This window comes from Aquarana catesbeiana, linkage group LG12 (assembly GCF_042186555.1).
Source record: "Aquarana catesbeiana isolate 2022-GZ linkage group LG12, ASM4218655v1, whole genome shotgun sequence".
Classification (NCBI taxonomy): domain Eukaryota; kingdom Metazoa; phylum Chordata; class Amphibia; order Anura; family Ranidae; genus Aquarana; species Aquarana catesbeiana.
In genome coordinates, this window is record NC_133335.1 from 58,668,896 (window position 1) to 58,694,322 (window position 25,427).

At 42.0% G+C, this 25,427-nt stretch overlaps 1 protein-coding gene across 6 annotated transcripts in view; it reads right to left on the reverse strand.

Moving 5' to 3' along the window:
* Positions 1-25,427, reverse strand: part of LOC141114279 (NXPE family member 4-like) — a 217,350-nt gene that overhangs the window by 160,989 nt on the left and 30,934 nt on the right. For 3 of the 6 annotated variants that reach the window (XM_073607872.1, XM_073607873.1, XM_073607870.1), the window contains 3 exons: positions 17,574-17,684; positions 16,767-17,482; positions 11,360-11,421 (listed from right to left, as the gene is read on the reverse strand). In XM_073607872.1, coding sequence (XP_073463973.1) covers positions 11,360-11,421; positions 16,767-17,482; positions 17,574-17,672 — 877 coding nt within the window. In that variant the 5' untranslated portion in view covers positions 17,673-17,684. The remainder of the gene's footprint in view (positions 1-11,359; positions 11,422-16,766; positions 17,483-17,573; positions 17,685-25,427) is intronic. The other 3 variants (XM_073607874.1, XM_073607876.1, XM_073607875.1) reach the window with 3 other exon arrangements.

A 25,427-nucleotide genomic window follows, 5' to 3' on the forward strand; every position in this document is an offset into this window, starting at 1 on the left:
TTTTGACTAAGGATGTCCTGTGTCCCATCTCCTCTCTCCCACATTTTCCTGTTTGTGAGAAGTAAACTTCTCTTTGTTCAAGCATAAAAGTGACTGGCACCCATTTTTCTATCTTGTACATCACCCACCATGCCTAGTAAAATGCACCCTGAGTAGGAATGTCGACCCACCCTGCCTCTGGTGGTCACAACCAGGCCTCTGGGAAATATGGGGGGGGCTACATATGTATGCTTTTAAACACGCATTTACTAAGTTTTTTTTGTTTACCTAATTCTTTTTCATTTTTTTTATACAAAATGTATTTTTTATTTCATTTTTTTCACATTTTTTTCATATTTATTTTTTTAATAATAAAAGCTTTTACCTACATATATATTTTTATTTATTTTTTAATCTATTTTTTATATATTTCTTATACACATGTTTACAGTTTTTTTTTTATATATTGTTGGCATCTTTGATCACAATAACAGTTTATTTTTGTGTCATATATGGTAGTGTAATGTTTGGCTAACACTGTATTTATGCCATGTGGAATGTCCAGGGACAGCAGAAATCTAGTTGATCCTTAAGAGTCCTGAGATGCTGATACATATGATAGTATATTGATAAAAGAGGCGCAGGGTTGTATGCAATACTGGGACCTCTATGGAGCTTTGTTAATATGACTGCGAGTTTGTTTGCATGGCATCGCTGGGCAACCACATCGTATATAAACCAGAGGGTGAGTAAGGATAGCGCCGCTCCTGATGTCACTTTGATGAAATGCATAGGGTGGGGCTTGATGAGCCATCATGTCACTTCTGGTTTTGGATCTACAGTCCGTGGAAGGCAGGGCATTCCGGACATTGTATCTCCTATATGTGCATTTTCTCTGTGATTGCTGTGAGTTTTTGGCTTTGGCTATGAGATGCCTCTGTTGTCTACCTACATCACGTACGAGTGTATTCACTGACCATACCCAGTGAGGAAGAAGAGGAGAAACTAGACTATTTCATCAAGGAATTATTTACATACAGGGCCTTTTACCCCTGCAAGGGTGCAACCATCTGGTGAGTGTAGATCCAAAAGGGGGAGCACGAGTGTTTTTACTACCCACTGGCTGTATAGTGTTGCATGAATTTTAAAGCACACCTTGGAATTGGGACAGTTCATATGGACTTATACCATGATAATTTGGCAGTGTGTTGCTGCTTTTTACTCAGATGTATTTTTTGGTTCATTACGCACTTTAGCTTTTTAAGTTCACATATGCTTTGTTATGTGATAGATTTATTGAGGAGATATATGTGTATTTTTAGCACCTAGCATCTCTTAAAAGAACAGTGTCCACCTATTTTTTTATTTTTATTCTCATTTATATTATTTTTGTATTACCTTTACAAGTTGCTGCATAGTGCACTTTGCACATATGAAATTTCATTTATAGAACACTTTGCACTTTATTGACTGTGTTGGATTGATTAAGATATGTGATTTACTTTATTATTACCACACTTTTTTTTCATTTATGATTTTATTTTAGATTTTTTTATTTAAAAAAGTCATACCTATATTTGGTGTTCTGGTTTATACATTTTCCTTACCTAGCACATTATTCAAAGGGACAGTGCATGGCACAAGCACATTTATTATACACTTAATATTAGGCAGCACCACCCATACCTCCTTTTTTATCCATTTTTTTCAATATACTGCTGTAAAAGTACCCTGACGCACTTCAGTATACTGCAGTAAAAGTGAACTAATGCACTTCAATATACTAACGTAAAAGTACCCTGTAGCGCTTCAGTATACTGCAGTAAACGTGCATTAACGCACTTCAATATACCGCAGTAAAAGTGCACTAACGCACTTTAATATACTGCAGTAAAATTTTACTAACGCACTTCAATATACTGCAGTAAAAGTGCACTAACGCACTTCAATGTACTGCAGTAAATGTGAACTAACGCACTTCAATATACTGCTTTAAAAGTGCTTTATCCACCTTTATTCTGTCTAAACTTTGCTGGACCATATCAGTTTTGAGCCATAGTGGTTCATTTGGGGCTGTGTCGATACCATCCCAATTATGGACATGAGCCCCCCATGCTCCTTCGTATACACAGAGCTGAAGAGAGTATTTAATACATTTGCTTTCTCTTTGTCTCCAGTCACCCACTCTAGATTATTTTGTAAAGGGCCTACATGCCCAGACCTGACCTTTTTACTATTAATAGATTTTAAGAATTTTTGGGGGTTTGTCCTACTATCGCCTGCAATCTGTCGTTTGTTTTGAATTTTTGCATCCTTTATTTCCTTTTTACATATTCTGTTATATTCTTTGTAACATTCAAACAACGATAGTGTTCCTTCATTTTTATTTTTTTTAAATATATCTCCAATATCACAATGCAAATGGCTGCTCTCGGAAGGAATCTTTTACAGTGTGGGGTTGGTCCATGAGCAATGAGCCATGATTGAGCACAGTCATCATTGCTTTCTCCAATCATGGCTCTGACAGTGTTCATTGCTTTAGCCAATTAGGGCTTCCAATGCACCGTGTGGTGTGCAGTGCATTGTGGGGCACTTGGCGGGCCGAACAAACAGTCAAACACTCTAACAATTTGAGTGTTCACCGAACAGACGAACAACCAATGTTTGGCCCAAACATTCAACATCCAACATTTGTTGTCGGAAAATCCGATCATGTACACGGGGCATTAGACTTTTCATTAAGCCAAAGGAGTGATTGTGTACCTGGCTGCAGGGCAATAACTGGGCATCTATTTGGCAGGCCCTGCGTGGGTGAGCACTGTTGGAAGTACCACAGCAGGTTGCGTATATATACTGTACTGTGACTATATGCATTATCCCTATCTAAGCAGCAGGTGGCGCTGCAGTGTTATATTGTGTATCTATGGTAATGTAATGAGAGGAAGTGTTTGCTTGCCTCACTGTTCTATTATGCTTCTGCTTCCTGTTCCTTGTAAAGACGTGCATTGCAATCCTCCAAGAAAGTAAAGCTATTCTCTGCAAACAACAAGCTTCCAGTGCATCATTTCAATACTCTGCCAATGGGTTATGGGCCCAGGCACTGGAGAGAATACTCAGTGAGTACAGTGAGTTAGTGAGTATTGTATACAAACTGCTGAAAGATGGTAAGTGGTTCAGATGTGAAGTTTGCAAAAGCAAAGCTGAACAATGCCAATTACCAGCTGTGGAAGTTCAAGCTAGAAATGCTTCTAAGTAAGGATGACTTGTGTCAAGTGCTGAATACAGACAGACCCACAAACAGAGATGGAGGAATGGGACTTGAAATACAGACAGGCAAAAGCGACTATAACCTTACTGGTGGAAGATGACCAGTCTATCCACATAAGAACAGAGAAACAACCAAAGGTATGTGGACTTCATTACAAAAACGGCAACAGCATTCAAGCCTAAAAAGAAAGCTGTTTCTGCTAAGAAAGCTGTATAAAATGAGACTAGAAAAAGGGCAGCAAATATGTGACCATGTATAAGCTATGTTAGAAACCACAGAGCAGCTGCGTGCCATCGTAGAGGGCATCAAAGATAACCATATTGCCTTGCTCCACTGCAGCCTTCCAGAGACATATATTACTCTTATTGAAAAGAAAAAATCACCCAGCGCATAACAATGAAGAAGTCTGCACAGGTAGTTTAAAATTTTATATAGGTGATATTAGTCCTTAATGTCATGGATGTTGTCCATGCCAACTTAGGTATATTAAAGAATGTTCAGGTGCCAGCCATCCCCAGTGCCTATCTGGAAAACTCTGTGTGTAATGCAATAAAGGAAAGGAGGGAGGCCTAAGTGTAGTATTAAATGTATATTTTATTTGTGCAAAAGTAATGCACTTACACAATAGAGGAAATCAACGGCATACCTCTGGTACAGAAGGTCCTCCTCGAGGGATTCCAGCTATCTGGTTTCCCGGCGTCCAGAGATGTCTGAGCCCCTGCAGGACACTGAATCCAAGACAGCATGTAGAGAGGATCCATGCTGCCTGGCATGGACCGCACATAGGCAAATTACGTCACCCGGTGGGCGGGCCTCGGTGTTGGAAGGACACAAAAGAGAGACAAAGCACAAAAGAGAGTCAAAGCAGCCACAAAGGAAATTGCAGACACATCATGGAGTGGCACCATTAAAGTGACACAAAGCGACGTGGCAGGTGCATAGACGTAGGTGTGACAAGCCACATGACTAGTGATGAGACCTTCTTCTTCACAAACATTGATTACAGTGCAAAAGACAAGGTTTTCCTTGCAAACAGGAAAAGCATAACTGCAGGCCAGGGCTTCCTGAACTGCATTACACCACAAGGAGACAAGCAGAGTATCCTTGTAAAGAAAGTGCTATATGTTCAACAACTAGAAGGAAGCCTTCTATCAGTGAAAAGTCTTTCAAATAAAGGTCTCACACTTAAGTTCCAGGGTGATGAGTGCACAATTCACAATAATAAACAATTCCTCGCAAAAGGAAAACTGGATGAAAACCTATACAGTCTCAACATGTACGCAGTGGGAACTGTGGAATTGGATGGAATCCTGCACGTTTTTGGTGCAAATGCATTGCAATTTCAGCCATACAAACTGTATGGCTGAATTCACATCGCATAGACATTGCATGTAATGTGCACAGAAATGCAGTGCACATTACACGCAATGTCTGCAGTCTGCAATCGAAGTGTGAACCCAGCCTTTAGTGCAAAGTATCCCACAGATAAAAAAATGATAAAAAAAAGAGAGCCAGAACAGACTAGACAAAAAGAAAGAAAGAGGGAGAGAGTAAAGAGAAAGAGGACTACTTCAGTGTCCCAATTTCTCAGTAGCCACCCAACTAACAAGAGGGGCACAAATACAGGGGGATTCTGTTTAAGGTGGATCTTCCTTAAGATGTCATAGTTCCCAGATGAGATTATGGGCCTCCCATTTATCATGAATTCTAGCTGTCAGTTTCTCCATTAATTCTACGTCTTTAACCACTTGACATCCGCGCTATGGCCGAATGACGGCCTCCCCTGTGCACGCGCCCTGCGCATGTCCTGCAGGGCGCACGCCGAGCGCGCTGTGATCACCGAGTCACTGAGACTCGGGTGATCACGGATCCGAGTAAGGGGGCGGTCCCGGCTCCTTACCATGTGATCAGTTGTCAGCCAATGCCAGCTGATCACATGATATAAACAAAAGATCGGTAATCGTTTTTTTTTCTACTCACGCTGATAGCGTGAGTAGAAAAAAAAGCCGATCACCGGATCAGATGCAAGGGACATCGGTCCCGAAGTGGAAGAGGCACATCTGCCTCATCTGTGCCACCTAACAGTGCCCACAGTGCCTCCTAACAGTGCCCACAGTGCTACCTATCAGTGCCCACAAGTGCCACCTATCAATGCCCACAAGTGCCAGCTATCAATGCCCACCAGTAGTGCCAATCAGTGCCACCTAGCAGTGCTACCTATCAGTGTAACTGATCAGTGCCCATTATTGCCACCCATCAGTGCCCATCACTGCCACCCATCAGTGCCCATCACTGCCACCTATCAGTGCCCATCAGTGCCGCCTCATCAGCCTACATCAATGAAGGAGAAAAATTACCTGTTTTAATTTTTTTATAACAAAATTAAAAAAATATATATATATATTTTTTTTAAATTCAGTCTTTTTAAATTTTTTTAACAAAAAATAAAAACCGCAGAGGTGATCAAATACCACCAAAAGAAAGCTCTATTTGCGAGGAAAAAACGATAAAAATCTCATTTGGGTACAGTGTTGTATGACCGCGCAATTGTCATTCAAAGTGCGTCAGTGCTGAAAGCTGAAAATTGGTCTGGATAGGAGGGGGGTTTAAGTACCCGGCAAGCAAGTGGTTAGAACACATGGCGTATCAGTTTTTTGTAGGGTTTAGCTAGGTGCAGAGGCTGAACTCAAAAAGGCTGCCTATCAGTAAGGAAGAGCCAAACAACCCCCTGTTCGATTCGCAGCAGATCACGAACAGGGGAAATGTTCTAACCCGAACGGCGAACCCCATTGAAGTCTATGGGAGCCCAAATGGAAAAATCAAAAGTGCCAATTTTGAAGGCTTATATGCAAGTAATTGGCCAAAAAAGGGGTATGGGGTTTGGGTAATGCTCTGGGGGACATGTATCAATAATTTTATTTAATTTTTTTAAACTATCATTTTTTTAGGAGCAGTGATTTTAATTATGCTTAAAGTGCAACAAAACAAATGAAAAACTCCTTTAAATATAGTGTCTGGAGGGTCCTCTTAATGTGTCTGTAAAGTGGGGCATCTGTTGCATGCATAAAACATGCTGCAGCAAAAATGACAAGGAAAAACTAGTCAAATCCCATTTAAAATGACTCGCAGTTACAATTGCTGGCAACCGGCTATTGAAGAGATAAAGAAAAAAACAGCATAGAGTCCCCACCCCCTCCAGGCCATATCAGAGCCTTCAGGACTGGTCTAAATTTGGGGGGGACTCCATGTCAACATAAAAGAAAAAAAAAAAGGCGTGGGGTCCCCCACAAAATCCATACCAGACGTTTATCCTGGTATTCAGCCTGGCAGGTCAGTAAAGGGGGGTGGACGAGCCGAACCATACCAGACCACATGCCCTCAATATGGGGGAATGGGCGCTTTGGGGTGGGCGGCTCTGCCTCCCCCACTCCAAAGCACCTTGTCCCCTTGTTGATGGGGCCTCTTCCCGACAACCCTGGGCTGTGGCTGTTGGGGTCTGCGGGCGGGGGGGCTTATCAGAATCTGGAGGCCCCTTTAACAAGGGGCCCCTAGATGCCTCTCCTCCCATGTGAATGAGTATCGGGTACATAGTACCCCTACCCATTCACCAAAAAAGTGTCAAAAAGTAATAAACACAAGAGTCAAATCCTTTATTAAAAAAAAAAAAAATAGTGTCCCTTGCTGTAAATCCATCGTCAGTCAAGCCGTCCGCTGACCCCCAAAAAAACAAAAAACGCTCCACCTCCTGTGAGGTCTCCCACGACTGCCTACCTTGTACTTTAAAATTCCTTATATAGGTAAGGGACGGGCCACCTAGCTTCATCACCCGGTAGCACAACCCCCTTCTAACATCACAGACTGGTGCATACTGGGCATGTGATGTCACATGGGGTCGGGGCCACCGGGGTCACGTAGCTAGGTTACCTACAGTATCTCACAAAAGTGAGTACACCCATCACATTTTTGTAAATATTTTATTATATCTTTTTATGTGACAACACTGAAGGAATTACACTTTACTACAATGTAAAGTAGTGAGTGTACAGCTTGTATAACAGTGTAAATTTGCTGTCCCCTCAAAATAACTCAACACACAGCCATTAGTGCCTAAACTGCTGGCAACAAAAGTGAGTACACCCCTAAGTGAAAATGTCCAAATTGGGCCCAAAGTGTCAATATTTTGTGCGGCCACCATTATTTTCCAACACTGCCTTAACCCTCTTGGGCATTGAGTTCACCAGAGCTTTGCAGGTTGACATCCAGTCCTCTTCCATTCCTCCATGATGACATTACGGAGCTGGTGGATGTTAGAGACCTTGCACTCCTCCAACTTCCCTTTGAGGATGCCCCACAGATGTGCAATAGGGTTTAGGTCTGGAGACATGCTTGGCCAGTCTATCACCTTTACCCTCAGCTTCTTTAGCAAGGCAGTGGTCATCTTGGAGGTGTGTTTGGGGTTGTTATCATGTTGGAATACTGCCCTGCAGCCCAGTCTCCGAAGGGAGGGGATCATGCTCTGCTTCAGTATGTCACAGTACATGTTCGCATTCATGGTTCCCTCAATGAACTGTAGCTCCCCAGTGCCAGCAGCACTTATGCAGCCCCAGACCATGACACTCCCACCACCATGCTTGACTGTAGGCAAGACACACTTGTCTTTGTACTCCTCACCTGGTTGCCACCACGCATGCTTGACACCATCTGAACCAAATACGTTTATTTTGGTCTCATCAGACCACAGGACATAGTTTCAGTAATCCATGTTTTTAGTCTGCTTGTCTTCAGCAAACTGTTTGCGAGCTTTCTTGTGCATCATCTTTAGAAGAGGCTTCCTTCTGGGAGGACAGCCATGCAGACCAATTTGTTGCAGTGTGCTGCATATGGTCTGAGCACTGACAGGCTGACCCCCCCACCCCTTCAACCTCTGCAGCAGTGCTGGCAGCCCTTTTATCTGTCTATTTCCCAAAGACAACCTCTGGAAATGATGCTGAGCACGTGCACTCAGCTTCTTTGGTCAACCATGGTGAGGCCTGCTCTGAGTGGAACCTGTCCTGTTAAACCACTGTATGGTCTTTGCCACCGTGCTGCAGCTCAGTTTCAGGGTCTTGGCAATCTTCTTATAGCCTAGGCCATCTTTATGTAGAGCAACAATTCTTTTTTTCAGATCCTTAGAGAGTTCTTTGCCATGAGGTGCCATGTTGAACTTCCAGTGACCAGTATGAGAGACTGAGAGCGATAAAACCAAATTTAACACACCTGCTCCCTATTCCCACCTGAGACCTTGTAACACTAACGAGTCACATGACACTGGGGAGGGAAAATAGCTAACTGATCCCAATTTGGACATTTTCACTCGGGGTGTACTCACTTTTGTGATATACTGTATATAAGAAATGTCTAAGCATAGAGCAGGCAGTCAGCTGGAGGCCTCCCTGGAGGCAGAGCATGATTAATGATGAATTTACATCGAGGGACACAATTTTTTTTTTTTTTTAATAAAGGAATTGTCAAAAACTGTCTATTGTGTTTATTACGTTTTGACACTTTTTTGGTGAAGGGGTAGGGGTACTATGTACCCAATACTCAATCACATAGCGGGGAGACGAGATCTGGGGGCCCCCTTTTTAAAGGGGGCTTCCAGATTCCAATAAGTCACCCGCCCACAGACCTTAACAACCACAGTCCAGGGTTGTTGGGAAGAGGCCCTTGTTACCATCAACATGGAGACAAGGTGCTTTGGGGTGGGGGGGCCACATGTTGCAGCATGTGGTCTGATATGATTCAGGAGGGGGGGCACTCGCTCATCACCCCCCTTTCTTGATCTGCTAGGCTTGTATAAGGGTCTGGTATGCATTTTTGGGGGGGACCCCATGCCATTTTTTTTATTTTGGCGTGGGGTTCCTCTCCAAATCCATACCAGATCTGAAGGGCCTGGTATGGACTGAAGGGTACCCCATGCCATTTTTTCCTTTATTTTTTAACCATAACTTTTTTTTTTTTTCAGCTGTCAGTGGGGAAATCCATTGACAGCTGCTGACTCATCAGTTGTTAAGGACACCCTGGCTGGTTTCCCGACCCCGCTTCTTAAAAACCAGCGTACACTGCACCCTGATTGGCAAAGCTTTGTCCAATCAGGGCGCAGAATGCACTGGGCAAATGTTCAGCCCGAACTGATGATCGGGCCGAACCGTTTGCCCATCCCTACTTAGCAGGTTTTGTACTGATTTCCAAAAAGGTGTGAGTGCAGGACAGCTTCAGTAGATATGAAGGAGGGTACCCCTATCCCGCTGGCAATGACTGCAGCGATCGAAGCTGCCCGGGTAAATGGCGTGTAGCACATGTGGTGTCAGGTGCCAAAAGTAGAGTATTTATATGCATTTTCTTTATAAAATAACTCTAAAGGGAACTCTTGGACGCCTGAGACCAGACTACCTGCCATGCTTCCAAATAGCCTTTGACATTTAAAAGTCCCAATCTACTCCTGTTCTGGTTGCAAATAATTGTTGTTTTTTATTCACTTTATGTCCTTGGAAATTTTCCACAAGGACAAATAGAGAAGCCTTTCCCCAATCTTAACCGCTTCAATACCGGGCCTATTCTGGCACTTCTCTCCTTCATGTAAAAATCATCATTTTTTTGCTAGAAAATTACTCAGAACCCCCAAACATTATATATGTTTTTTTTAGCAGACACCCTAGGGAATAAAATGGCAGTCATTGCAACTTTTTATCTCACACGGTATTTGCGTAATAATTTTTCAAATGCCTTTTTTTGGGAAAAAAAACGGTTTCATGAATTAAAAAATAACAAAAAGTTAGCCCGATTTTTTTGTATAATGTGAAAGATGATGTTACGCCGAGTAAATAGATACCTAACATGTCACACTTTAAAATTGCGCACAATCATGGAATGGCGCCAAACTTCATTGCTTAAAAATCTCCATAGGCGACACTTTAAAATTTTTTACAGGTTACCAGTTTAGAGTTACAGAGGAGGTCTAGTGCTAGAATTATTGCACACACCCTAATGCACGCGGCGATACCTCACATGTGTGGTTTGAGCGGCGTTTACATATGTGGGCGGGACTTACGTGTGCGTTCGCTTCTGAGCGCGAGCTACCGGGGACAGGGGCATTTTAAATTTTTTTTTTTATAATTTTTTTTTTTTTTTTTTACTTAATTTTTTTTTATCTTTACACTTTTTTTTAACATTTTTTTTTTTTTTGATTACTTTTATTCCTATTACAAGGAATGTAAACATCCCTTGTAATAGGAATCTATGTGACAGGTCCTCTTTATAGAGAGATGTGGGGTCAATAAGAACCCACATCTCTCCTCTAGGCTGGAAAGCATGAGATTGGAAAAAAAATTCACCGATCTTATGCTGACAGCCGCGATCGCGGCTTGGGTTATTTCCGGGTACCTGGACGTGACATCTGATCACCAGTCATCTCTATCGTCAACATCCGGCACCGGCCGATTCATTCTCCGGGCCCCCGATGCCACGGGAGAGCCCGGAGAAGCACTGGATGGTGGCGGGAGGGGGGGGCATCCCCTCCCATCGCCTATAAGAACGATCAAGCGGCGGAACTGCCACTATGATTGTTCTTATCGTGCACAGAATCGGCGGCTGAAAAGAATGATATCTGAATGATGCATCTAGCTGCAGGCATCATTTAGATATAACCCCACAAAGTAGAGGACGTCATTTTACCATAGGCGGGTATTGAAGTGAAACATACAATACATTTGGTGGGAGTTCCACTTCAAGATATGTAGGTGGAGTGGTTATTTAGCCGCTTATGTGTGATTGGCAGTATTGTGGCATAACAGCATAACTACAGGTGGTACAGAGCAATCAATTGCCTGTCGTAACAAAAACACATTCTTATTACTTCCCTCGCACCTGATTGGGTAATTCAAATTGAACACATGCATGCCTTATTTAGTAACATTCACTTTACAAAGTGAACATTTACTAATTATTTTTAGTAAAATATTCCCCAAAATGTCTGCTCACATATGTGTAAAGCTGGCTACACACATTACATCTCACTATACAATATCCTTTCAATTTATACTAACAAAAATACAATATAAAATGCAGACTTACTTGGGCAATTTAAAACGTCAATACTTCCAACTTGTTTGGGAATCTCTATGCCAATGTTGGACCTTTAATTATAAATGATGAAAAAAACAAGAAATACATTTAATATTTCAGTCCTGCTGATTTGCTTTCATTGTAGATTTATCTAGAGCCCCCAACCCCACCCCAAAAAAAGTTTATCTAAACCCAAGAGCAAACATGTAATATATTGCAGTTTACCAGTCCTTATATGTGGTGGCTGCATTCGTTGTTTTTTTTTCTTTATTTTCACCTGGTAAACCTGCCAGTAACACACTACCTGCCCTAGGGTCAAATTGCTCATTCACTGCATTGTGTCTATGGAGGAGCTGTGTTTTCACCCTATGCTGCTCTCGTGATATGGACGCCATACAAGGGGGAGGGGTCTTTTAGTTTACAGACGATACCTAGTAATGAGATTTCTATTCGGTGCACAGGAAGTTTTAAGCATGTAGGTAGGTGCCTAATTTTGAGGTATATACTGCTTCATGTTATTTATTTGCACTGTGTTATAATAAAGTCTGTTAGTGTAGTGAATTTTTGAGTAATAGGCTGCCCAGGGTGTTAGGAAGGGGTTAAGCCTGCTCACTCCCAGATGTTCATAGCTCTGCTCCCTTGTGGAGGGCTTTAAATACAAGGGAAGCCAGGCTGTCTGGATTCTTCCCCTTCCATATGGGAAAGGATATGAAGAAATGCTGCATCATGTGAAGCTGTGCTGTACATGTGGCCTCCTTTTGGGGTGCCCAGTCGGGGTACCGGAAGTCGGAAAAGGATTCTGATAAAGTGACTCTTCTTACCTAGAATGTATGATTTGGGCAGCTATGAATGAATAGCTGCTCATAGCTGAATTTAACTGCTTAGCGCCCGCCCCCCCACACACACACATATACTGTGGCAGGGTGGCTGCTCTGTGCCAGATCAAGTACCTAGTAAATGATCTGACACTTCTGGGTCTGGGGCACGTGCACGCACCACGGGCGACCTGCTCCTGCTGTGATTTGGACACAGCAAAAAAGTGTCCCCAAAAAAGTGTCACTTAGTGTCCAATTTGTCTGCCGCAATGTCACAGTCTTGCTATAAGTCGCTGATAGCTGCCATTACCAGTAAAAAAATAAATAAATAAAATTTCCATAAAATTATCCTATACTTTGTAGACGCTATAACTTTTGAGAAAACCAATCAATTTACACTTATTGGGATTTTTTTTTTTACCAAAAATATGACAGAATATATAGTGGCCTAAATTTGTAAAGAAATTAGATTTTCTAAATTTTTTTATTGGATATGTTTTTTAGCAGAAAGTAAAAAATATTGTTTGTTTTTTTCAAAATGTTAGTGTTTTTTTTGTTTATAGCGCAAAAAATAAACCGCAGAGGTGATGAAATACCACCAGGTTCTATTTCTAGTAAAAAAGGACATACATTTTATTTGGGTACAGTGTCGCATGACCGCACAATTAAAGTAATAAATAAAGTAACACAGTGCCGTATCACAAAAATGACCTGATCCTGAAGGGGGTGAAACCTTTCCAGAGCTCAAGTGGTGTAAGCTATGTATGGAAGGACTTTGTGAGAGACTGTGTCATATCATCACTGACTGTGGAAAAGTTTGCATTTCATTTGGAAATCAAGATCCCAGCATCTAGAGGAAGAGTGGAGAGGCACAGAATCCAAGTTGCATGAGGTCCAATGTGAAGTTTCCACAGTCAGTGATGATTTGGGGAGCCAGATCATCTGCTGGTGTTGGTCCACTGTGTTTTATCAAGTCTAAAGTCAGCATAGCCCTCTACCAGGAAATCACTCTGCTACCAGCTTTATGGAGATGCTGATTTAATTTTCCAGCAGGACTTGGCACCTGCCCACACTACTAAAATACCAATATCTGGTTTAATGATCATGATATCACTGTGCTTGATTGGCCAGCAAACTTGCCTAACCTAAACCCCATAGAGAATCTGTGGGGTATTGTCAAGAGGAAGATGAGAGACACCAGATTCAACAATGCAGATGAGCTATCAAAGCAACCTGGGCTTCCGTAACACCTCAGCAATGCTACAGGCTGATCGCCTCCATGCCACACCGCATTGATGCAGTAATACATGCAAAAGGAGCCCTGACCAAGTAATGAGTGCATACTATACTGTACATGGACATACTTTTCAGTAATCCAACATTTCTGTATTAAAAATCCTTTTTTTATTGGTCCTATGTAATAATCCAATTTTCTGAGATTTGGGGTTTTCACTAGCTATAAGCCATAATCATCAAAAATAAAAGAAAGAAATGCTTACCATATATCACTCTGCGTGTACCACATCTATATAAAATATATGAGTTTCACTTTTTAAATTGAATTACTGAAAAAAAACTAACTTTTTGATGATATTCTAATTTTATGAGATGCACCTATATATAAAACTTAGTTAAAAAAGTGCAGAAACTTTTTAAAGAACCCTCATATGTTCCTGTAGCACCCTCTAGTGTGCAAGATGTAGATAGGTTTTTTTAATAGGCTGTTAGTGTAGGAAAATTCAGTTTGGCTAAGGGTCAAGCCTGGGCTGTGAATTTGGGTCAGGGTTGAGTGACTCAGGGCTGGATGACCCATCCTAACAGCTCTTCTGGTGCCTCCCCCCCGTTTTCTGGAACATTGGAGAATGTGCTAGATGTAGTGTGTGGAAGCTTGGAGGGGCTGTTTGGAATATTTATGAGGGCCTCAGGAAATCCCCAGCAAAAAAGGGCTGGCAGGGGGCAGATTTACCTCATAAACAGGCATGAGTCATGCCAGCAGGGTAGTGGGGTGGAAGATGGAGTGCTGAGGAGGCTGTTGGTGGCCCTTAAGGGTCCCCCCTAGTCTGGGGGGGTAAACTTTTGGCCTGGGGCTCGGGTGCTTGAAGGATCCACTAAAAAACACGGAGGAAGCCCTTCCTGGAGGCACGGGAGCAAGGAGAGAGGACAGTGGGAGCAGCTTAGCACGGCTGGGAGATCTCCCGAGAGTCAGCTGGGTGGACTGGAGGACTGTAGGGAGAAGTTAGCCTGGAAGGCTAGTGAAAGGGGAAGCTGCAGCCAGGTGGGTTGGCAGTGCCTGAAGAGGTGGTGCTGGGATCAGTAGCCATAGGAGTGATGCAAGCTGGACACTGAACTTGGCCACACAACCAAGGGGCCTCAGGTTCCTGCCTATACTGGGTCATTGCTTTAATGTGACTAAGTGACTGCCAGATTTTCTATAGTGTTCCAACTGGGTAATGAAAGCAAGTGAGTGCTGGAGGAAGAGGGGAGCTGTATATACTGTAGAGACTGTATATAGGAACAGTTTTCTCTGAAGTTTATTCTGAAGTCAAGTGGGCATCCCATAATATCCCTATCCAAGTTATTATCCCTCAATAAAAAAAACAGAAAAAAAAAACAAAGTCACGGACTGTTCTCTGGCTCTGGAGTGCCTGTGGAAATTTAGTGTGCCTGGCTGTGTAGGATGATCCCAGTTATCTGCGACCCTAAGGGGGTGTGCTACATTCCCTATTATACAATATCCTATTCTGTGCACCTTGATGTACATTCTCTTTCCCCACCATCTTATTCTGTATACCAGTGGCGGCCCGTGCACTGTGGGTGCACGGGCGCCGCCCCCCCATCCATGCGCCCGGCCCCTTTCAGGACGCCGGACGCATGGATTCCTATGGCGGGGGGTGGGAGGGGGTGGTACTTTTTGAAGCACCTGATTAGAGCCGGAGGCTCTAATAGGCTTCAAAATAGGATGGGCTTGGGGAACAGAGAGTGCGCCCTGATCTCACCCAATTGTGTGACGATAGCGAATTAATTTTCGCTATTTCCACACTAAGCTTCCTCCCCGCCAATCAGGAGGCAGGGTGTCAGAACTGCTTCCTGATGGGCCAAAGCGCTGTGGAGGACGCCGCCGCTCTGAGAGGAGCTGCTGCAGTGCTACGGTAAGTGCCCTTGGCTCTGTCAAAGCCAAGCGCGGGGGGGTAGCTGCCAAAACAGCAAACCCCAAGTGGGATGGGGAAAAGTACCCATTCATAAAGAGTAGGTGAGATCTCGCAAGTAAATATCAGAGGTTTCTTGGTTACAGAGGCCGCCTATCAGTGAGGCAACAATATTGATTGAGGCAATATATGCCTGGCCTCACTGACAGGCCTCTGTAACCAAGAAACCTCTGATATTTCTGTGCAAGATCTCACCTACTCTTTATGAATGGGTGCCTTTCCCCATTCCACAATCATACCAACCTAATATCGTCCTGTAGAGATATATATCTATTGTATCTGTTTCTGGCTGTCTTTTTGATACTTTTACGACCATATAGCTCTTCCTGGCTTTGAGTCCCACTCTGTTGATCAGATGTTCAATACCTATTAGGTATACTTGTGGTGACTGTTGTTCCTGTTGAAGCAGCATACCACCATTCATCCATGCCCTTACATGCAGGAGCCAAGTGTATATTTATATACGCACATTGATTATTCACATATATACACTTGATCCCTGTTAGGATCAACCTGATTATTTGTAGTTTGCGTTGTGTGGTGTCTCTATATACTTGGATTCAAGGTCCAACAACACCTACCCAGTACTGTCCTGAGGAAGCTACTATTTTGCAAAAAGCGTTGACAAGTGTGGAGGCGATGTTGGATCAGACTTCTCTAATCAGATATATGCAATTACATTTATGAGTATTTACTCTTAATATAAGGATCCAACCTCTATTTTTGCAATTCTGGGTATCTGATGACTGTGTCCATTTAGGCCCCTTTCACACTTATACGACTTAGTCGCGTGATTTTGCGGCCGCTATTTTGCCGCGATTTGGGAGCAGTACTACTTTGTACGACATTGCCACAACATTGGCATTAACCATTCTCAGCTTGTGCTTACAAAGTAGTGCTGAAATCGTGTCTTTATTATTCAGGTAGGATTTGCATGCTACTTGAGGGTTTAACATTGAGGTCTATGGACATCAACTCGCATGGAAGTTGGACCAAAGTAGTGCAAGGACTACTTTGAAGTCGGCACGACTTAAAGTCGTGCCAATATGAATGGTAGTCATTGAAAATCATGGAGAATGACTTGTCATACTATTTTGCAGTACAAAATCGTGGGACAAGTCGTATAAGTGTGAAAGGGGCCTTAAGGTGTTTGTATGCCTCTATGTTTTTTAACCTATTTATAATAAAGTATATAATTAATAAATGATTATAAGGTTTGGTCCTGTTTTTTGAGGTCTCTCAATCCTTACATATACTTTTAATAAATGGTCCTCTTTCCAAAACATTGATATAACTTTTAATGTTTAGCAACACCTTATATAAACAGGCGTGGAACTTCTTAAACTACAATGCAAACTGTGCCATTAGGAAAATGTAATTTTAGGAAATACTTACTTGGAAAACAAAGTCTTGTTCTCGTTGGTGAGGTATGTATAACGTGTGTTTTCACTGTTTAATGATATGAAAGCTTCACAAGGTACTTCTGGTAACTTGATACAGTAGAACACTTCCCTATATTTCCTGTCCACATATTTACATTTTTCTTGTTGGGAATTCAAGTAAAAGCCACATTCTGTTTGTACTTCCTGATTTTTATTAAGGAATTTTCCTGTGAAGCTGATATAATTGTATCCCATGTTCCTCCCTTTCCACAATAGAGATACCCCTTCACTGGGATGCATTAGGAGAATAGATATTTGTACTGGTCCTTTCCAAAATAATGTAAAATAAATATTGTAAGTTCCATTATTGAAGTCCTTGATTCTTCCAGAAGCTCCAGCTCCGAGCTTTGGTGAAAAGATCCGGGCTTGTAGGAAGTCTCCTCCGTAAGTCTTCCTTTTCCCCAAATAATTGAACATCTCAACCTGAATAATCAAGGTGTCTCCAAGACAATAACTAGGTTTATAGTTCAATATTATTGCTTTGCTATTTATTGCACTGGTGGTTTCATTAAAATACATGGTATCCTTTTGGGGAATTGTACAATTCATCAAAGTCATTATCTCTGCTATTTGTTGGTCAATGGTTTTGGATTCTGTTGTCATGTACCCAATGTGTCCACAGGTAGGTGCCAGATGACTTTTTACATTGAGAAAGTGAAAGTTTGAAAGCTAATGAGAAATCATTAACATTTCTACTGTTACACACATAGCCTTATCCACAAACACAATTTAACTGCGAGGTCTACAACGAAGAACTTACCTGACTGAAGTTTATGCGAATGATGCAGATAAACACCACCATAATGATAACTGTACAACACAACATGATCATATAACCTTTTCTGGTTGATTTGAACATTCTATTAGTTTCCTGAAACAGAAGTGAGGTGTACAATTTTAGGTAGGTCCTAAAAACATTGGTCAACCCAAAGTTTAGGCAGCTGTCATGCTAATTACCTTTTGATGGTTAATGTCCCATTGTGCCCTTTTGCTCTTTAAAGTTTTGCTTAATAAGTCATGGGCACATGATGTGTAGATGTCTTTTAACCTAGTTAAACTTCAAGAGCAGCCTTCCCTGGGTTATTCTGTGAGATTTCCATCAGACAGTTCTCTCTAAATATTCCTCTGTGAGCTTGTCCTGATGAACGCTTTACTTACAGTGGTACAATGTTTGGTGATATATCACCTACATAGCAATTTACAACTGAAGATGAACATGGGTTGCATGCCCAAAGATTTGTTTTCCCAAAATCATAACTAAGAACTGTTGTTCGAATTTAGTGGGCCACAGCAATGGCAGATTTTCGTGCAGCCATAGAATTTGAGTGATCGGACATGTTGGCAATTTTTTGAAAAATGAACGAATCTCTAATCTTCGATGGGAAAATCATGGGAGAAATATAGTCGAAAAAGAATTGCACACGAGCTGTGACCTGTAAAGAAAACAAGATGCCCAGCCACAAAATTTCTTCTGTAGCAACATGAGGTGAAATTGAAGGCTTGGTTGGTCGAATATAGAAATCAACGGTGACACCATTGGATTACAAAACACACAAAATTTCTGATTTTCAAAAGAAAATTTGTTTGGAATTCGACCAATGTATGGCCTGCATTAAACACTTAATTTAAAATGTATAGATATCCTAGTATTTTTTATGCTTATATTAATTTTATACGCATGTGTAGCGCTACCCCTGCAGGGGCAGCTGTTTATTTAACTGGTTCTTTCCGAAAACAGTGCAGAAGCAGCCAGGCACACAGCAACATTTGATTCACTCTTGCTCATTGAACAGTTTAGGGGTTTGTCTTTTTTCAAATTTTATTGCTTATATAAACTTGGGAGGGCATTTGGGGTACTGTGGATTACTCTAAATGCTTTTAGCAAAATTCTGAAGAGAATAACTCTTTCTCTCTCTCTAAACAGCAGCAACACAGTCTTTTACTCACAGCTGGGAACCATGAAATAATTTTCAGCACAGGTAGAGCTAGACTGGAATAGTCTATAGGTTCATGGCTGGGGACCATGAAGTAGCTTTAGCACAGATACAGCTAGATAGGTTCATGGCTGGGGACCATGAAGTAGCTTTAGCACAGATACAGCTAGATAGGTTCATGGCTAGGGACCATGAAGTAGCTTTAGCACAGATACAGCTAGATAGGTTCATGGCTGGGGACCATAAAGTAGCTTTAGCACAGGTATAGTTAGAGAGGTTCATGGCTGGGGAACATGAAATAGCTTTAAGTTGAAGCATAGACAGAAGGCTCTAGTCACAGAATCCTGGAACAAGATCAGTCCATAGGTGGACAGCCTCTTGTAAAGAAACCCAGCATCCAGTCCAAAGGGTGCCAGGGGCAAGCGGCTCCCCTCCTCTTAGTTCATTGATTCATTCCCTCGAAGGGAAAAATACCATCTCTTCAGAACTCTAAACTATTTCACAGCATCCCAGGCACCAAACTTGTGATATTAATGCAGCAAATTCAAAAATAATTACCTGCAGTTTGTATGGTGTCTATTGGGTAAGGATATGCCCACTGCCTGCTGTTAATCACAAGGGCAGCGGACCTGAATCGGAACAAGTGTCTGAATCCCCATTAGGCTCTATCCACCCAGCTTCAAAATGCCACTGTACTGTCTATGTGACAATGCAGTGGTGGGAGGGAGCCCAGCTGCTCCGAGGATGGAGTGTCCATATGGTCACTCCAGTCTTAATGTGCCTCCACACAGAACATTAATATGTCACATGTGCCAACATTGCTCACGTGGAGGCAAATCATAATTCTAAAGAGTGTCATTGAAATTTTTTTCACCTTTATGTTTTCTAAATTCCAGCTCCACTATGTACCAGTATAGCATTAATGTACTTATTTTGCAAAAATAAAACAGCTTTCCATCAATTCTACACAGGCTTACCTCACTGTCTTCAAAGCTGTTTAAAAACACGGCTCGCTTACATTTGCCTTACTTTCTGGACAGACTTTAGGTTATGACACAGGAAGGAGTTGACCAGCTGAGGGTAGATGGTGCAGGGTGTGTGCTAATGAGGTCAGCTGGTCAACTCCTTTCTGTGCTATGACCTAAAGTCTGTCCAAGAAGTAAGGCATAAGTAATCAAGCAGGGTTTTTAAGCAATTTTTGAAAAATAAGTACATTAATGCTATATTAGTACATAGTGGAGCTGGAATTTAGGGAAAAGTGAACAAAGGTAAAATTAGCCTTTAAGATGGAGATGGAAAACCAAATAGAAGGAAGTACTTCAGTATCCGACCTCATTAACTCACACCCTGCACCTGCCCTCCCCCTCCTGGAGATCGCCCCCAAACACCTCTGTACTCACATGCAATCATTATCAGTCTATATATCATTATCTGTTCTCACTAAATACACAGCCAACAATCTCCTTTAGATCTGCCATCAAATATGTAGTGCAAAGGCCTGCCTGATTGGATACAGAGTGATTGGAGAGATAGGCGTGTCCTCCTATTATATAATTTTGGTAAATCTAAAGGACATTATACAGAAATTGTACAATCAGATTGTATAGTGCATGGCCACCTTTATACAACTAAAATGAACTAGTTGCTCTTTTGGTGCCTTTAATTGTTAGCGGCGCCCCAAATGCAGAAGCAAATGCACATTTTGCTGCGTGAAAAAATGAGTGACAAACACAGCAAAACGCACAGTAAAAAACATGCAACCTACACGTCAAAATGTTCCATGAGCTACTTCGCCACATGTAGGGCAGCCCATTCAAATCCATGGGCTGCCCTATGCATGTTGTGGGAAAAACAAGCCAAAAAACATGTGCTCTCACTACGCTAGGTGTGAATGGGACCTGAAAGTGAAATTGGTGTGTTTACACAAGAACGGTGAGGCTCCATTCACTTCCAAGGCATGGCAAACAGCATAGAAAACTCACGTTCTGCCATGTGTTTTGGAAACTCGCTGCTGTGTTTGCTGTGTGACAAATGTTCTGCAAATGCACCAAAAGCGCTGTTAAAAAATGATCCACCCTCCGATCCAAAAAATTTCTGGAGCCTCTTTGGGGTGTTTGTCACGTGTAGGGCAGCTCATTCAAGTGAATGTGCTGCCCTATGCGTGATGAGCAGAAACGCCCCCCAAAAACTTGAGTTCCTGCTATACGGAGATGTGAATGGGGCCTGACAGCCACTCTCTGTAAAATTTCCTTTAGATTTACCAAAACTATGGAATAGTATCACCCCCCTGAACAATCCATTCAATTTGTATAAAATCAGACAGGCCGTTGTACTACATAGCTGATGGCAGATCTAAAGGAGATCGTACAATCAGATTGTACAGGGTATGGTCACCTTAATGGGAGAAGTAGGAAAGTGGGTGGAAATAAAAAAAGGGGTAATATAGTCATGAGGGAGGTGTAGTCCAGAGTGGTGAACAAGCTCTATTCTGTGATGCAGCAAGCCAGTGCATGATGGGATATGAAGCTTCCTGGATGTCTCGTGATCTACAGGAAATGATGCTATCTATTATGAAAAGTGAAATTCTGCCCGAAAAGGTGAACTTTGCCTTTAAGCGGATCATCAAGGTAGCCTCGCATTACAACTGTTAAACAGATCAAAGGATCAAACCAGTGAACAAACGAATTTAAACATTTTAGGTGGGTCTGAATCAATGCACAAGTGTGTTTTTATACAGTGGGTATAGAAAAAAAAATCACCCCCCTTTAAAATAATCACATTTTGTTGCCTGAAATGAAGACTGACACAGTTTTTGTTTTATTCAGCTGCATTTACTCAGTGCAACTCATAACATCCAAGTGAAAGATATAACACCAACATGCCAGAAAAAAAATCAAAGACAGAATCAATGAGTTGGAAAAATATCACCCGCTTGTGTCAGAATTTTGTTGGACCACCTTTTGCTTTAATTACAGTCTTTAGTCTGTTGGGATATGTCTCTACTAACTTTGCACATCTAGACTTCGCAATATTTATCTACTTCTTTGCAGAACTGCTCATGATCAGTTACATTTTTCGGTGTACATTTGTGGACTGCAGTATTCAAGTCATTCCACAGATTCTTAATGGGTTTTAAGTTCAGGCTCTGATTAGGCCATGCAAGGACATTCACATTCTTCTCCTTCAACCACTGTGTGGTCATTTTTGCTGTGTGCTTTGGGTCATTGTCATGTTGGAAGGTAAACCTTTTTCCCCATTGACAATTTTCTGGCAGAGGGCAGCAGATTTTCCTCAAGAATTTGACAGTATTTTGCCCCATCCATTTTTCCTTCTAGTCCCTACAGCAGAAAAACGCCCCCATAACAGAATATTACCCCTCCATGCTTTACTGTAGGAATCGTGCTATTTGGATGTGAGCTGTATTGGATTTCTGCCAGACATATCGTTTGGTGTTGAGGTCAAATAATTAAATTTTAGTTTCATCTGACCATAACACCTTTTTCCATGTGGCCTCAGAATCTTCAAGAGCATTTTGGCAAAGCTCAGTCATAACTGCATGTGGCCTTTCTTGAGGAATGGCTTTTTTTCTTGCAACCTTCCTATACAAGCCACATTTGTGAAGAATTTGTGATATTGTTGTCATTTGTACACAATGACCACTCTGTAATAAATTCCTGCAACTGCTTCAGAGTTGTTGTAGGCCTCTTGGTAGCCTCTCTGACCAGTTTCCTCCAGGCTTCTTCCTCCTTGTTGTATCAAAATACCTTTCACTTCTTAATTATAGACTTCACTGTGCTTCTTGGCATTGGTAAAGCCTTTGAATTTTTTTTATATCTATCTCCTGACTGTGCCTGTCCACAACTTTATCCTGAATATCTTATCTCCAGGAAAGCTCTTTTCATGCTGTGCTAATCAAAATGACCACAGCTGATCACAGTTGAAAGTCAAATGGCTTTGTGTGCCATTGAGAAGGTGATTAGCTGCACCTGATTGAGTTTGCAAGTCATTTTTAGGAGGGAGGAGGTGATCCTTTTTCCAACTCAGTTATTCTGTTTTTGATTTTTTTTTCTTTTTTGACATGTTGGTGTTGTTTCTTTCACTTGGATGTTATAAGTTGCACTGAGTAAATATAGCTGGAAAAAACAAAAACTGTGTCTATCTTCATTTCTCGCTGCAATGAAGGGGGGTGATTTTTTTCTATATACACAGTATATGTTCGTAAGATGTGTTTTGAAATGTATAAATATGTACAGTATTTCACAAAAGTGAGTACACCCCTTCACATATTTGTAAATATTTTATTATATCTTTTGTATTTATGTGACAACATTGAAGAAATGACACTTTGCTACAATTTAAATTAGTGAGTGTACAGCTTGAATAACAGTGTAAATTTGCTGTCCCCTCAAAATAACTCAACACACAGCCATTAATGTCTAATCCGCTGGCAACAAAAGTGAGTACACCCCAAAGTTAAAATGTCCAAATTGGGCCCAAAGTGTCAATATTTTGAGTGGCCACCATTATTTTTCAGCACTGCCTTAACCCTCTTGGGCATGGAGTTCGCCAGAGCTTCACAGGTTGCCACTGGAGTCCTCTTCCATTCCTCCATGAGGACATCACAGAGCTGGTGGATGTTAGAGAGTTTGCGCTCCTCCACCTTCCGTTTGAGGATGCCTCACAGATGCTCAATCAGGTTTAGGTCTGAAGACATGCTTGGCCAGTCCATCACCTTTACCCTCAGCTCCTTTAAGGCAGTGGTCATCTTGGAGGTGTGTTTGGGGTGGTTATCATGTTGGAATACTGCCCTGCGGCCCAGTCTCTGAAGGGAGGGGATCATGCTCTGTTTCAGTATGTCACAGTACATGTTGGAATTCATGGCTCCCTCAAGGAACTGTAGCTCCTCAGTGTCGGCAGCACTCATGCAGCCCCAGACTATGACACTCCCACCACCATGCTTGACTGTAGGCAAGATAAACTTGTGTTTGTTCTCCTTAACTGGTTGCTGCCACACACACACTTGACACCATCTGAACCCAATAAGCTTATCTTTGTCTCAGCAGACCACAGGACATGGTTCCAGTAATCCATGTTCTTAGTCTGCCTGTCTTCAGCAAACTGTTTGCAGCTTTTCTTCTGAATCATCTTTAGAAGAGGCTTCCTTCTGGGATGACAGACATGCAGACCAATTTGATGCAGTGTGCGGCGTATGGTCTGAGCGCTGACAGGTTGACCCCCCACCCCTTCAACCTGGCAGCACTCATACATCTATTTCCCAAAGACAACCTCTGAATATGACGTTGAGCATGTGCACTTCTTTTGTCGACCATGGCGAGGCCTGTTCTGAGTGGAACCTGTCCTGTTAAACTTCTGTATGGTCTTGGCCACCATGCTGCAGCTCAGTTTCAGGGTCTTGGCAACCTTCTTATAGCCTAGGCCATCTTTATGTAGAGCAACAATTCTTTTTTTTAAGATCCTCAGAGAGTTCTTTGCCATGAGGTGCCATGTTGAACTTCCAGTGACCAGTATGAGAGAGTGAGAGCGATAACACCAAATTTAACAGCTGAGACCTTGTAACACTAACGAATCACATGACACTGGGGAGGGAAAATGACTTATTGGGCCCAATTTGGACATTTTCACTTAGGGGTGTACTCAATTTTGTTGCCAGCGGTTTAGACATTAATGGCTGTGTGTTGAGTTATTTTGAGGGGACAGCAAATTTACACTGTTATACAAGCTGTACACTCACTACTTTACATTGTAGCAAAGTGTCATTTCTTCAGTGTTGTCACATCAAAAGATATAATAAAATATTTACAAAAATATGAGGGGTGTACTCACTTTTGTGAGATACTGTATAAATAAAATTAAGTTTTAATTTTATCCAGAAGACTTGACCAATGATATCTTGTGCGTATATAATAGGATTTGGGTAAAAATCCACTGTTACCAAGCCACTGGTGGAGTTGTAAAGGAAGAATGTTTTTTATCTTAATGCATTCTGTGTGCAGGAGCCTCCCCAGCACCCCCTAATACTTACCTGAGCCCCATCTCTGTCCAGCGATGTCCACGAGTCCCTTGGCCGTCTGGGACTCTCCCTCCTGATTGGCTGAGACAGAGCAGCGGCTGCCATTTGCTCCCACGGCTGTCAATCAAAATCAGTTAGCCAGAGTTAGCCAGAGTTAGAGAGATTGGGCGGGGCCAAAAACAGCCTGAATGGACACAGGGAGCTGTAACTTGGCTCGGGTGCCCCCATAGCAAGCTGCTTGCTGTGGGAGCACTCAACAGGAGGGAGGGACCAGGAGCACAGAAGAGGGACCCAAGAAGAGGAGGATATGGGCTTCTCTGTGCAAAACCACTGCACAGCGCAGGTAAGTATAACATGTTTGTTTTTTGGTTTTTTTTTTTGTTCTTTTAAACAAGACTTTACAATACAGACTTTAAGAGACCAGGGCTTGAACTCACAATGGATTTTGCCTCTTCCTTTCAGGTGGAGTAAGATTACACAAAGCAGTAAAAAGTAACATATTATTGTTCTCATCGTCCTTGAAGCAGAGGAGGTTGGGGGTTATGTTATGGTTATAAGTTATAGAATAGACCAAGTTTATTGCTGCAAAATTATACATTTAGAGCCAGTTCAAACCATAGAAACGCTGTTCGGATGCGTTCCAGATGTT